At 38.4% G+C, this 15,258-nt stretch overlaps 2 protein-coding genes across 5 annotated transcripts in view; both read right to left on the bottom strand.

Annotated features, from left to right (window-relative positions):
• Positions 1 to 1,177: 1,177 nt before the first annotated feature.
• Positions 1,178 to 10,259, bottom strand: LOC139940820 (casein kinase I-like). 2 transcript variants are annotated; one of them, XM_071937205.1, is made up of 8 exons: positions 9,941 to 10,259; positions 9,434 to 9,600; positions 7,488 to 7,594; positions 6,678 to 6,804; positions 5,992 to 6,090; positions 4,796 to 4,935; positions 3,618 to 3,771; positions 1,178 to 3,082 (listed from the first exon to the last, which is right to left on the bottom strand). In XM_071937205.1, the coding sequence occupies exons 2-8, from the start codon at positions 9,569 to 9,571 to the stop codon at positions 2,831 to 2,833; spliced, it is 1,017 nt and encodes a 338-aa protein (XP_071793306.1). In that variant the 5' UTR covers positions 9,572 to 9,600; positions 9,941 to 10,259; the 3' UTR covers positions 1,178 to 2,830. The 2 variants fall into 2 exon arrangements, with proteins under 2 accessions (XP_071793306.1, XP_071793305.1); XM_071937204.1 differs by lacking the exon at positions 9,941 to 10,259 and having other exon boundaries at positions 9,434 to 9,769.
• Positions 10,260 to 12,087: 1,828 nt separating this feature from the next.
• Positions 12,088 to 15,258, bottom strand: part of LOC139941025 (DNA polymerase lambda-like) — a 35,230-nt gene continuing 32,059 nt past the window's right edge. Inside the window, exons 7-9 of one of the 3 annotated variants that reach the window (XM_071937438.1) lie at positions 14,814 to 14,908; positions 13,932 to 14,045; positions 12,088 to 13,294 (exon numbers count right to left, since the gene is read on the bottom strand). In XM_071937438.1, the coding sequence (XP_071793539.1) occupies positions 13,139 to 13,294; positions 13,932 to 14,045; positions 14,814 to 14,908 (365 nt within the window). In that variant the 3' untranslated portion in view covers positions 12,088 to 13,138. The remainder of the gene's footprint in view (positions 13,295 to 13,931; positions 14,046 to 14,813; positions 14,909 to 15,258) is intronic. The other 2 variants (XM_071937441.1, XM_071937440.1) reach the window with 2 other exon arrangements.

Below are 15,258 nucleotides of genomic sequence, written 5' to 3'. Positions count from 1 at the left end.
TTTCACTTTTAAGTCTTAATTTTACAAAACTGCTGGACTTACCCCTTGCGATTTTTTCACTTTTAGGTAAAAATTTGGTTAAACTGCTGGACTTACCCCCTTGTGATTTTTTCACTTTTAGGTCTCAATTTTACAAAACTGCTGGACTTACCCCCTTGTGATTTTTTCATTTTGGTCTAAATTTTACAAAATTGCTGGAGATACCCATTGCGATTTTTTCACTTTTATTTAGCTCTAAATTTGATTAAACTGCTGGACTTACCCGTTGTGATTTTGTCACTTTTAGGTCTAAATTTTACAAAACTGATGGACTAACCCCTTGTGATTTTTTTTACTTTAAGTGGACTTACCCGTTGTGATTTTTTCACTTTTAGGTCTAAATTTTACAAAACTGCTGGACTTACCCCCTTGTGAATTTTGATTAAACTGCTGGACTTACCCGTTGTGATTTTTTTCCTTTTAGCTCTAAATTTGATTAAACTGCTGGACTTACCCGTTGTGTTTTTTTCACTTTTAGGTCTAAATTTTACAAAACTGCTGGACTTACCCCTTGTGATTTTTTTACTTTTAGGTCCAAATTTGATTAAACTGCTGGACTTACCCTTGTGATTTTTTTCACTTTTAGCTCTAAATTTGATTAAACTGCTGGACTTACCCTTTGTGATTTTTTTCACTTTTTGGCCTAAATTTTTATAAAACAGCTGGACTTACCCCTTGTGGTTTTTTCACTTTTAGGTCTAAATTGTACAAAACTGCTCGACTTACCCCTTGCGATTTTTTCACTTTTAGGTCAAAATTTGATTAAACTGCTGGACTTATCCGTTGTGATTTTTTTTAACTTTTAGCTCTAAATTTGATAAAACTGCTGGACTTACCCGTTGTGATTTTGTTCACTTTTAGGTCTAAATTTTACAAAACTGCTGGACTTGCCCCTTGCGATTTTTTCACTTTTAGGTCAAAATTTGGTTAACCTGCTGGATTACCCGTTGTGATTTTTTTTTACTTTTAGCTCTAAATTTGATAAAACTGCTGGACTTACCCGTTGTGTTTTTTTCACTTTTTGGCCTAAATTTGATGGGGGTGCAAAGGGGCCATGCCACATTCATTTCATCTACGAGTGGTAATATAGTCAAACGCTGCAAATAAACTAATTGTGCACACTAGAGAACATTCATGAATGATTTTTTTGTTTGCGTTGCTAACTGCTTAAATTTTAATAATTTATTAAACAACATATATTTAGCGTAAACAAAAATTATGATATATCTATTTATATGTTTACGTTGCTTCAGAATAAATTTACCTATGGCAATTGCTCCTGTCCGTCGACCGACGAAAAATATTGCGATCGTGGTTAAGGCGAAACCATTTCCTCAAATGCCTTTTAAATTTGCTTAAATATCTAAATGATGTACAGAGGGTTTTGTCTAGTTATTAAAGTCTAGTTATTGTTATTTCATCTTAGTGGGAATGAAACCAAGGAATCTTCAGAAGTGCTTTTCACTTTAGCCCTAAAGATACCTTTGGGGATTTTTTTTATCATATCTAGATGTGGGAGGCAACAAGTACACGGTCCAATTTCATAAAGCTGTTACGCAGAAAATACTGCTCAGCAAATTCTTTGCGAAGCAAAAAATTGGGGGGGGGGCACCAGTTGCAACAGTGTAAACTTTATGGAAATTTTGCTTGTAACCAGTTTCTGTTATGCAAGATTTTTCTGTGCTAAGCAATTTTTAATACTTACAGGCTTTATGAAATTTGGCCCTGGCTAAAAACTAAATTCACATTGATGGTTTTGGTCAAAGGCCGTGTTCAAGCCAGGATCAATGGTGAAGAGAATAGAAAAAACCACTAAGTTGCATGACTGCTTAAGAAACAGTTAATCGGCTACACTAGACATTATTTCCTGGGCCCAATTTAATAGAGCTGCTTAAGCAAGCAAACAATGTCCTGCTTAGCAGAAATAAGCAGGATCCCAGTCATAAGTTATTCATGTGCCATGGTATTTTGACTGGTAACCTTCTTCTGGTAAGCAACATTTTTGTGTGATTAAGCAGCTCTGAAAATGGTCCCTGGTCATAAACACCTATCTAGTCTTATCCCTGGCGAACTCCTCCTAAGACTAGCCTCCACTATATCTAATTCTTTAGCTACTGCAAATAAAAATAGTTGTCTTCAGAGGGATTAATAAAGGATTTGGGTTGCCGGATTAACTTAAAGGCACCGGACAACTTTGGTAACTGTATAAGACCAATATTCTCACTTGGTGTAGCCCAACATAATATGCATAAAATAGCAAACCTGTGACAATTTGTACTCAGTAGGTCATCGAAGTTGCAATAGAATTATGAAAGAAAAAAACAAATTTATGTGCTTTCGGATGCCAAAAAAGGCCTAAAATATTTTTAAAATTAAGTGAGAAATTACCTCTTTTTATTCTAATCTTGCTATTGTTCTTTTACAAGTAACTTTTTAAGCTAACACTTTTTTGAATAACATTACCAATAGTGTCTAGTGCCTTGAAGTTAATAGGTACTCTCTGTACGTTACAATCTAAACCAAGACTCGGCAAACTTCCTCTGACATGCCCATGGATCGCACATCAGTCGAGCCAGCAGATAATCGCTTGATATGATTTAAAAGATGGACTCCTATCAGGACTGAGAATGGTTCATGCATTTGGTCAGACTTCAAAAAACAGCAACGAATGCTTCTCTTTGGTAGATAATAAGTTTATAAAAAAAACATCAGTTTATAATCGATCTTATTTCGCAGGAGTGATGACAGACCAACATGATGAAACCTGTACATGGTACTCCTTGAAAAGATCTCAGTATTTGGGATTGTTCTGAGCTTCAACATGTCTTGAGCTTATCGGCATGTGTAACGTCTCAATGCCATGATGAGGGTTTAGAGCATTCCTCTGTTTCAGTATTGTCCAGTCGAAAGTGTAGTCATACTGGTGGTTGAGTGTCCGAAACAAGATACGGAACAGCTGGCGTAGATGCATGTAGTTTGGAGCCTCGTCAAAGCCTAGATCTCTGCAATAGCGCAAGTACAGGTTGAACTCTTCTGGATAGCCCTAAGAGACAACAAATAGTTGAAACATGTTACCAAAGCATTATATTGATTTTGTTACACGCCTGGAATTAAACAGCTTTGACCAAGGAGTTGAAGTTTTATTCACATTTATTTGTTTGTCTTTTGATTAGTTTATTTTTCCTATTTATTTACTTCACACCCAACAGTACAATTAGCACCAATAACAGGATGGATAGGAAATAAAAGCTTTAGTTTTAGATGTAGGAGGAAAACACCAAATGGGGAAAACCAAATCAATCAGGTAGGGACTGACAACTCCAATCCATATGCAGACTCCGTTTTGAGGAGGGAAGGAACAATGCTCACAGGCAATCTACTTTTTAAACCGCACTACACCGCATATCAAATCCTACACATGACATTAATTTTATTTGCATGCGCACAAGTTTGGACAGCCACGCACCAACACCACAGGGCGTTATCTTCATACCTTGATGTCTACACTTTACTTTGGGAGAAGACGGTGTGAATAAAAGTATTCATATCAAAGTTAGCAAATGGCATTTTTATGTCACCTTGCACAAGACCTCTGGGGGTGTGGTTAGTTTTTTCTCACTAATCTTCTCATATTTCTGTTTCTTGTTGACGGCGTGAAGACCTTGCCAAGGAAGTTGGGTTCGATTGAAGTACATCAAGACATATCCCAAAGACTCCAAGTCGTCTCTCCGGCTAAGAGAAATAGCCAAGATAGAGGAGATCAGTTAACAAACAATAACAATATAATTGATTTATATAGCGCCTAAGATAAAGTTATCTCGAGGTGCTTTATAAAGTATATCAAATAAAAAACATGTTAAATTATTTACAATTGACTGATAATCTTATTCTAAGATAAACACACAAGCAATGTTATTAAGGCTGTATAGAAATAAAGAGATTGGTTTTCAGGGCACCTTTTATGATTCATAGGAGGTGATAGAATGAATAATATGATGGGGGAGATTGTTCCAGAGAGTGGGAGCAGTAATGCTGAATAACCGGTTTCCGTAGAAATTCAAACTTAATTTTGTTTTCGATAAGCGCCCTAGGTTCTTTTACACACGGGACCAACGGATTTATGTCCCATCAGAAGGAAAAGGCATCAGGGTGATTGTGATTGGATTGGCAGCATATTGCGCGACAGCACATTGGAAACCATTAAACGGTGCAATGTAAAAAGAATAAATGTCATAACTCCCGAATACCTTGCATTAAATACTTTATGTTAGAGCGCCTCGAGCATTACTGAGTGACAGATGAGAGCCCTATTTAAGTGGACACTATTGGTAATTGTCAAAGACTAGCCTTCACAGTTGGTGTATCTCAACATATACATAAAGTAACAAACCTGTGAAAATTTGAGCTCAATCGGTCATCGAAATTGTGAGATAATAATGAAAGAAAAATAACCCTTGTCACACAAAGTTGTGTGCGTTTAGATGGTTGATTTCGAGACCTCAAGTTCTAAATCTGAGGTCTTGAAATCAAATTCGTGGAAATTTGCTTCTTTCTCAAAAACTATGGCACTTCAGAGGGAGCTGTTTCTCACAATGTTTTATATCATCAACCTGTCCCCATTACTCGTCACCAAGAAAGGTTTTATGCAAATAATTATTTTGAGTAATTACCAATAGTGTCCACTGCCTTTAAGAAGCCAGTATTATTACTCTTATTATTATTAGGTACAAGGGTAAGAGAGAGGGTTCAATCTTACCTCTGTTCGATTCCCAGATGAGCATTGATACTGGCGTATCTTGCTGTTCCAGTAAGATTCTTGTGCTCTCTGTAAGGGATGTGCTGACGTGATTTACTGTCACGATATTTCTTAGCAAGCCCAAAATCTATTAAAAATACCTGCAGGACAGAGAGACAATAAAAAGTCCATTATTAACATTGACATGATCTGTCCCTTTCTTTTCAGTTTCTAGCCAGCTGGCTTGTCATTTTGCTTGTCTGTCAGCTTTCAAGCTAGGGTTCAGCATGATCCTTGGAGAAATTTTTAAATGGTCCTCCCACATCTAAAACTGAAATTTCTTCATTGTCTTCTCTCTTCTCTTTTTTCTTCAAAGCCATTATACACTTTCGGTGAACAGTATTGTCCAAGTGTCCTACACTAAACGAACAAACCTGTGAGAATTTAGGCTCAATCGGTCATCAGAGTCGGGAGAAAATAACGGGAAAACCCACTCTTGTTTCCGCGCATTTCGCCGTGCGTGTAATGACATGTGTTTAAAATAAATCTGTAACTCTCGCTATCGAGAATTGATATTGTTTAAATGTTTTCTCAAAAAGTAAAGCATTTCATGGAACAATATTTCAAGAGAGGTCTTTCACCATAACCTTCTGTAAACCCTGTAAATTATTTGTAATTCTGTGAACTTTTTTTCCGTACCGAAAGTGTATAAATGGCTTTCACAAGAGATGTGAGAGTATCCAAACCAAAATCTGACCTGAATCTGATATAAAATGGTTAAATACTCGAAGATACCACAGAGGTTGCAAATTGGTACAGTATGGGCCCAATAGACCGATCCATTAGGCTCCGCCCACGACACACGTGTGAGCAAGAACACATGAGCCTCTCCAATGCCTTTCTGCACAAATCTGCTGCGCGTGCCAAGCATGCGGACCTTATTTGTCGGACCTTCGCTGCGTTGTGATTGGTCAATACGCAATGGGGCGGAGCTTAATGGACAGGTCTATTCACCTGACATCATCATCAGAATAATCTTAGATGCACCATATTAGTGAGCAATGTCACTGTGCGATATTCAGTGAAGTGCGCATCTTAGGCGACGCCGTGTTTAAACGTAAACCTATTGCCCACCAAAATGGTGAGCCTTGCACAGTCACCGCATGTGACGTGCGTGCAAGGGGTAAATACCATGGTGGTCTTAGTGACATATTTACCTGATTGCAACGTTTCCCTATGCCCATTAAGAAGTTGTCAGGCTTAATGTCCCGATGAATAAAGTTCCTGTTGTGCACATACTCTAATCGACTTATTGCCTGCATAGGAAATAAAGAACAACATGTCACCAATAACACAAAACATTTAAAAATACCTGATCACCTACAAATTCTAGAACCTTTAGTGTGTATAATGAGTCAAAAATCGAACATTATGTCTGCTGCCGCCAGCGTCTCCAAAGTCTCCCATTGATGTGGGATTAGTCCAGTAGCGATTTTCACTAGTCGCCCAGGTCTATCTGACAGTATGGTTCAGATACTCACTCCATGAATTTGAAACGATTCCCGGAGGTCCTGAAGATTGTGTAATGGCATAAAAGAACCCAGTGCACTTATCGAAAAGAGAAGGGGGCTTGCCCTAAGTTCCTGGTTTGATTGACTGCATATTGCGCAACAGCACCTTGTAAACCATTACATTGTGCTATGTAAAATGGAACAGGCCTCATATGTACTTCAAACGTAACCCCACAATACCTTGCAGGTAAATATTGAATGTTGAAGCACCTTAAGAGTCACTGAGTGATGGGTGTAAGCGCTAAAAGAAGCCACTATTTTAATTATTAATTCATATACACCCCCTTCCATTTAACATCCCCCCAAGTCCCTTTCCTTCTCTCTGTACTGACCTGATCGGCAAGCATCAAGACCGTTTTCATGGTAAACCTCCGCCCACAAAACATGAAGAGATCTTCCAAGCTTGGACCTAGAAGTTCCATCACCAGAACACTGTACTCCTTTTCTTGACCAAACCATCTGTAATGGAAATCAGAAACTCAAAAATACAAAATATAGAAAACAATCTACATTGTACAATTCCGGCCAAAATGCTTGGACCATCCATTCACAACGTGAAAATGAACATTCTCTCCCTCGTCCCCCACTCAATGTTAATGGCAACGCAGACCGCACAATGAGAGCCAACATTGAAAGGGGGATCAGGGACGTGGTGTGGGGGACCAACAAGATATGGCCGGGAGTGTAAAGTCACCTTGCCCTATTATTCCATCCCCAACTTGGCAGGTCTTAAGTTCAATTTTGACAGGGCAAGTCTATTTTCATTTTGCAAAAGGGACTTTCATTGGAAAATGTTAGAGTGGGAACTTCTGAAAGGGCACCAAGGCCAGGACAGACCAGGGCAACAGAGCTCATGGGCACTTATGTCCTTGAGCAAGACACTAAACTATAACTGCTTCTCTTCACCCAGGGGTATAAATGGGTACATGCGAGGGTAGAGGTTGATTTTGTATTTGAAAAAAAGCCTTCTGAGTGCCACGGCAGCCCAGTGCCATGGCAGCCTAGGGCCGTATAATACCCAGGGAGCTGAGAAAGATTACAGGAATGTTATTGGCACAAATGACCAGGGTACTAAAATAAAGCGCATTGATTACATTGTTGCAAAATGCGCTAGCTAAGAACTATTTAATATTATTTTCAACCTTATTCTTGGTATTCCGACACCTCCTTGTAGGATCTTGTAAAGTTTGCTCTCGTACAACAACTGGGGATGCCTTGCGTTTTGAGGTTCAAGTTTTACAGCAACTTCCTTTTTGGAGCATAAAGAAAACACAAACTGGTTAAAAGAAGTTGACGTATTTCTGGTAACAAAATAAATCATGCCCCATAATCAAGAGTAGCTAAAAGGCACTGGACACTATTGATATTACTCAAATTATATATTAGCATAAAAACTTATTGGTAATGATCAATGGGGATATAATGACAGGGGACCAGTCTAGAGAAGTGTTTACACTTTACCCCAACCATAACTTGTCACAAGAGGGCGCTATGACATTATAGCATAAATAAAACTTGCATTTAGTGCAAGGTTTCCCTGGTCACAGGACATTCATTTCCTTGTACAGGATTTGCAATGACGTGCCCCCCCCCCCCCCCACCCACAAGCCCCTTTAATCAAATACAGTGCCTTGAATAAAGACTACTGGAAGGGCGCCTAATTGGGAGGTCGTACAGCTCTGCTGGTGTCATGTGCATTCAGTAATCATCATAGCATGGAGGTAGTTCTACCTTCATGATCATAGCAAGTGATGATGTTTACACTTGAAATTTTCAGCATGGAGATTCGTCATAAAATTACCCCAAGAGATTAATTGTCATGAAATTGAAAAGCCAAGACAGGTAATTAATGAGAGTCCCTGAAGTGAATGAGAGGAAGGAGTCCAGCTTATAAATGTTAAAAACTAATGCCCCCAATGGGTGCTTAACAGTAACACTAACATTGTCTTTGACTTGTCAAGCCCATTTGAGCGTGCTACTAGTGAGTGCGAGGCTGCCAGCAGTGTGTATTGTACAGCAATATTTATGGTCATATACTTATTTCCCAAGGAATGAATATTTGTACATCCCCTTGATACTACACTTTTTGATATGATTAAATCAGGAAATGGCTTACCAAATCCAACCAACACTTCTTTTTCACTTGTCTACATTTTTAACAACACTAATTTTATTATCGTTGCAGTACCCGCTGCCAAAACATAGGATTCGAACTGCCTCTAGCTACCGGGCAACCTCGGTAGTCTAATTAGTAAGACACTGTTCTAGAATTGCAAGGGTCGTGGGTTCGAATCCCACCCAAGTAACATGCCTGTAACATTTTTTCACAGGACTTAATAATTTCAATAATAATAATGTTTTTACTATTAATTAATTATTGTAAATCATGTGCAATTTGGCCTGTGGGCCACGAAATGTGATTCCAATAAAATGAAATGAAATGAAATGAAACTTGGAAAAGTACTGAGTATACAACACTACTACTAACGGTGTATGGGTAAAACCAATTAAGAGTAATTTTATTGACAATTAGGCCCATTTGACAGGGCTCGAAATTTACACTGGACTGCCAGCCCGAGGCCTGTGATTGGGCCAGTGAACTCAAATTAAAATAACAGGCCAAGTTTGGCGGTGTTGTTTTTGTGTGTCTTTCTTTTGATTGAGTAACACTGTGTCATAAAAATGTATGCTCAAATATTGTTTACATTTATAAGGCCAGTAGAGTATCAAAGTTTGCCCATTGCACTACGACAAATGAGATCAATCTTCTCTATAATAATCTTAGTGCATGTTCAAATTATAACACTACAGTTTGCATGTTGTGTTAAGTTTTGTAACCACTTTTCCCACTTTTATTCCGGTCTTGCATAAACAACTTTCTGTTGACAGTTTATAAAATTAAATTTTGAACGGAATGTTGTGACTACAAAACTACAAATCCTACGCCAGCCGTTCTTTTTAGATTTTCCAAACAAATTCGAGCCCCTAAACCAGTCTCAGTCTGTCGAGAGTTACATTAAACAGCCAGGCCAACAAATCAAAACAAACAATGACTTGATATGTTCAGATATTTTGACATAGTCCATACCTCCCCAGTTGTCAAATCAACCCCGAGGTAAATATCACCGAAAGAGCCACTGCCAATCTTCTTAACCAGGTTGTACGTCCCAGCAGCAACAGTATACTCTCCTTTTTGGCTGCTCCTCCTGTATCTCCCACTAGACATGACTCTTGAAAGACATCCAAAGTTCTTCTCTGTATCTTACAAACATTATCTAGCCGTCAAGAAAGTGTATTGCGTTCACATGATCACGTTCAGGTCGTAAGATTTAACTAATTAATTGTAACAGTGCTGCGATGCACAACTTCACAGCCATTTTGGTTCTTGATGGTGTTCGGCGCAACAGTGTATTTTGATCTACTTTTGTGTATGGGCACCAACGAATTAATTTTGACGTAAGGTTTTCCACTACATACACAGCAGATGACACACACTAATAATACAAACACACAAACAATAACAACATTGATTGTTTAATTCAATGGGAAATTACATGACGCACCATTAGATCACAAGAATTCGACCATGACATACCTTTTCTTTATTCATCTCAATCAGACATAAACAAATCAATCATAAAAGAAGAAAAACAATAATTTGTTTGACAACCACAAAGCATTTTGTGACGAATGGTTTGGCTACCTCCATTGGTTGAGTCAGCAGAAGCAAAAAAACACACACACCAAACAAAACAGAAACAGAAAACAACAACCTATGATGTTCATGATTTCAATAATTTGTCATTGATTAAATTGATTTGAACGTTCTGTGATCCGCAAAGTGTGGCGTTGCAAACAAATAATAACTAAAAATATGCATATTATATCATTATTTCCTGGCCAGGATTTGGGTCGGCCCGGGTGCGGTGGCAGATACTCATTGAAAAAGATCTGCATGACAGCCGGCCCTCTTTTTCAGCTCTGGTGTTTCTGAGTGATAGCGCCCTCTTTTGAATCAACCTCCTTCACCCCATTATTTCACTGGGGCATTTCCACGAGACACAGGAATGCTCCGCTTCAGTTTTTTTTTTTTGGCGATATTAGTATTATTTTTAAACCCAAACACTAATTCCCACTCATTGGTAGACTACCTACACCCGGCATAAGAAAAATGGACTGCCGCCTCCTCCTGCGTCTCAAAGACGAGTGATTTATAGTTTCGTAAACTGCAACTCAAAAGAGGAAATGTATCCACTTGTCCAGCCTGGGCTGTATTAATTCAATACTGAATCAATGAATAAATGTTGGAAACACCGTACATGTAACGCAGTGGGGTTTGGATTAATCATAAGACCTTATGGTCGATTCACCTGCTTCTTCAATCTTCTTGATGATGATGATGACGATGATGATTTTTTGATTTTTTTTTTTTTCCGCTGGAGGTGGGGGGGGGGGGGCGCACACACAAGGCAGTGTGTACAATGTTTCCTTCGTTTGGGTGGGCAACCCAAATTGTTTGGCATAGGCCTATACTCGGTTGTTTTTTTGCGGCCAGACGTGTCTCTTGTTTGGTTAGTGTTCCAAGTTTGTTATTGTTTGTGTGGCGAGTGTAAGGAACGATTTTATTGCCGCCTTTTGCCCAACCGGAAAGTTGCCAAAGGGTTTGAAAAAACATAGTGGTTCAACCGTGCTAAAGGTCACACCAAGTTTGTATATTATTGCTTGTTTGTGTTATAAAGTGTATTGTCTGAGATTAAGGAAGTGTTATTGAGTTCGAAAGTTTTTAATTCAGCAAGAACATAAGTGAAGATGTCAGATATGCCACACTGTCTTCGACTTGAACTGCTCGTATAAAAGTCGTCTAAATAGTTGTTGTTTACAAAAATACTTCATTTTGGCATATCAAGTGGTGTAAAATTGACGCCCAAACACCCTATAGCAACACCTCCTGCACCAATCAATATTGTGTCAAATAACACGCTCTCAAAAAGATTGTAAAGTGCAGTCGGCTTGATTATCGTTTGGCAAGGTAACTATGTTTTGATCGTAATAAGAATCGAAGGAAATGTATTTCCTGCACATGATGTTTGTTCCCTTTGTTTTTGCCAACATCTGTCAATCGTGTACTATCAGACCTTAGCCATGACGGCTGTAAAAAACTTGAATGGAGTAGGCCAACCATGAATGGCATGATGCAATCAAGAAGGCTGTTTTGCAAGACCGTCGCGAGCCTCTGACTCGATTGACACCAACTAAAACCCAATAGCGAGAGGACGGGGGAGGGGGGGGGGGGGGGGGAGGGTGGTCAAGTGTTAGATGAACCAATAACAACCTACACTTTGGGGGAAACGATACCTTCATGAACCATAAGGGGGGGGGGTAACCGTTGGTAATTACTCCAAAAAATAATAAACATAAAAACTTCCCTGTGGTAAGAATAATAAAGGCACTGGACACTATTGTTAAATGTCAAAGACCAGTCTTCTCACTTGGTGTATCTCAACATAATTATGTACAAAATCACAAACCTGTGAAAATTTGAGCTCAATCGGTCGTCGAAGTTGCGAGATATAATGACAGAAAATACACCCTTATCACACGAAGTTGTGTGCTTTCAGATGCTTGATTTCGAGATCTCAAATTCTAAATCTGAGGTCTCGAAATCAAGTTCGTTGAAAATTACTTCTTTCTCGAAAACTACATTACTTCAGAGGGAGCCGTTTCTCACAATGTTTTATACTATCAACCTCTCCCCATTACTTGTTACCAAGTAAGGTTTTATGCTAATAACTAGTTTGAGTAATTACCAATAGTGTCCACTGCCTTTAAGCACTGCAGCTAATGATAATGTGTGACATTGTGGGAAATAACTCATTGTGAGAAAGGGATGCAAAAACATTTCAAACTGAGCAACGTTTGAGCACGAACCTTTTCTCGGATTGTATTTTATTCCAATTATTGACTAATCCTCCTGCGTGGACATAGCTCCTCCAGATTTTCGACCATTGTTAATCTAAAAACGCAAACACCTTTCCTCATGTTAGTTTTATCCACATTCAGAGAATTAAAGACACTAGACACTATTGGTATTAATTGTCAAAGACCAGTCTTCTCGTTGGTGTATCTCAACAGATGCATAAAATAACAAACTTGTGAAAATTTGAGCTCAATTGGTCGTCGAAGTTGTTGAAAACTACGTTACTCCAGAGGGATCCGTTTCTTACAATGTTTCATACTAGCAACCTCTCCCCATTACTCTTTACCAAATAAGGTTTTATGCCAATAATTATTTTGGTAATTAGTGTCCACTGCCTTTATAACATTCAAATGGTAAAAAAAGAATATGTCTTTGCCCTTGAGCCTCGTTGCCAAAACGTTGGCGCAATCACAAAGTCTCACATACGGATTAATTATAATTAAAAGGTGTATAAATAAATAAAAATGGTTCAGAGTCACTGTAAATTAGCTTTATAATTATTTATTTCATTTCATTTTCATTTCATTTATTCTGGTTATTCAGTCCTTTAAAAGCCGTGTGCGTGAACACTTTCTTCTAACATAAATTGGTTTTCCTTGACACCATTTCTGCTATACTTATTTACATCTCTGAGCTGCAATGAGCATCTGATTAGCATATTATCCAGAGTTGTTTTTTTCAAGAACTTGCCGTCTGATTTGAATTTTAACCCTGTTCATGGTCCTTGTTGATGTATGTTGGGCCTTTAGTTCACATTGTTCTTAATAATAAAAACAACAACAAGTCAACAACGACAATAGAGAAGAATGTAATATTTTAATAGTCGCGCTCTTCCGGTTCTCTATACTCCAGACCAAGATGGTTGAATACGTCCTCCTCACTCGTAACTGGGAGGGGTGTGCCCTCGTGAACTTTGACCTGCCCATTCCTAATGACCCCTGTGCGAAGTGCATGCTCAGATAATGACATGCCCTGTTGGAAAAACATAAAAAACGGAGATAAACAAATTGAGATAGTATATACAGCTTTCTTTTTCGACAATTGTAAAATAAATTACCACCCACACAATTTATCATTCTATACCGTCTATTAATGAAAGTTTTATAACAATGTTTCTTTCTCCAGAAATATTCCATGTCAAGTGATGTAAAGCAGCATCCTCCTGCAAAACATCATGTAAAGCACTGCAAAGCATCCCCAACAAACACATTAGGCCAAAAGACCTAGAAACCCAAATGCTTCCAAGGTATATACGAAGTGGCCAGGAAATCTTTACAATATGGGCAAGTAAGGGCTTGCAGACAATGGTTTAAATGCACTGCAGCCGATTTCACGAAACGCTAGGATTAATCCTATTTCGAGTGAGGATGAGTAACTCGTACTAACTTAGGATTAATCTTAAGGTCTGCATGCTACAGTGCCGGGTTGGGACTCGTCCTAAGTCCTACGATTAATCCTATTTAGGAAGAGTTTGGTGAAATCGACGGCTGGTAACCTTTAGTAATTATTGTCAAAGACCAGTATTCTCATACACCAAGTGAGAATACTGGTCTTTGACAAAAGATGTACAGTGCCTTTAATAACATAATATGCGGGAATTATCTGCTACCTTTTTCTTAGCCAGCAGTCTGATGGAGCGGTTGAAGTGACCCGATCCAGTGAAGTGCATTAGGGCGCAATAGTACTGGTTGTAAGGAGCCACAATAATGTCTAGTCTCCGGTACTGCAGGAAGAATAAACCACAAGGTTTACTAGGAACAATTACATCAAAATTGTTGGGTGACTAAACTTACTTGTATTTAAAGTTTTGTATTTGAACAGCAATGTCAGACTAGACTCGGCAGACTATTTTGTACTAAATAAAACAACTGGTTTGTTTTAAAGGAACGTTACAGAATTGGTAAGAAAACAAAATCGTGATGATCACAGATTTACATCAAACTTACACGGTCTAATGATGATGATAGAAGAAAACAACCCTTGAAATATTTCTGTCTGAAATGTCATATTTGATGTGAAATAAATAATTTAACTTTGCGTTTGGAGTTTATCGCTCAGTGAGCGTTTTATTCATTTCTTTTAATTGCATCAATGTCATGCAAACTGTGTAATCGGTTTGTCACTATTTTCTCGTGACCCAGATGGCCGATCGATCTCAAACTTCTACGGGTTTGTCAGTTTATGTATATGGTGGATTACATAAAGTGCTTACACTGCCAGCAACTGTTTTGTTAGCAAAAAACGATTCTGTAATGTTCCTTTAAATATGATTTGAGGCATTGCATGGTGAGGTATCAATATATATATTTTGGTTTGCGGTAATACCATGGTGTTTTTTCACAGAGCTCAGGAGAGTATATATACAGTACCTTACACACATCGGTGTAAGGGTACCAACCAATAATCCTTTTCCCCGATGCAAACTTCAAATATGTTTAATTAAACTCGATAAGACAAAAATATGTCGCACTGATCAATTGTGTTTTTTCACCTTTTGTTTTTCTCCAGGTAGTTTGCAGACGCCCATGTATTTCTTCTGGTCTTCTTCATCGTCTCCCTGCCGAACGAGGTCATCGGTGATAAAACCTGCAAACAGTATTCCAACAAAACATTCCGTTATCAATGGAAGATAAGTCAAATACATAATGCTTTTTGAAATACACCGTAATCTCTCCTTAAAGGCACAGGACTTTGGTAATTGTCGAAGAAGCTTCAGGGGATGAACAACTTGCTCCGTTTAGACCAGAATTCATACCTCCCCGTATTTCATTTCCAACATGTGGTCACCCATAGCTAATATGCTTTTGGTGGAAAAAAATAAAATGCCTTGTGGAGTGGGACAAAATAGGGCCTCAGTGTTTTAAAGGCAGTGGACACTATTGGTAATTGTCAAAGACTAGCCTTCACAGTTGGTGTATCTCAACATATGCATAAAA

Source organism: Asterias amurensis, chromosome 8 (genome assembly GCF_032118995.1).
Source record: "Asterias amurensis chromosome 8, ASM3211899v1".
In the NCBI taxonomy this organism is placed as follows: Eukaryota; Metazoa; Echinodermata; class Asteroidea; order Forcipulatida; family Asteriidae; genus Asterias; species Asterias amurensis.
The sequence above is the reverse complement of the archived record's forward strand: the minus strand, read 5'-3'. Positions and strand labels throughout refer to the sequence as shown.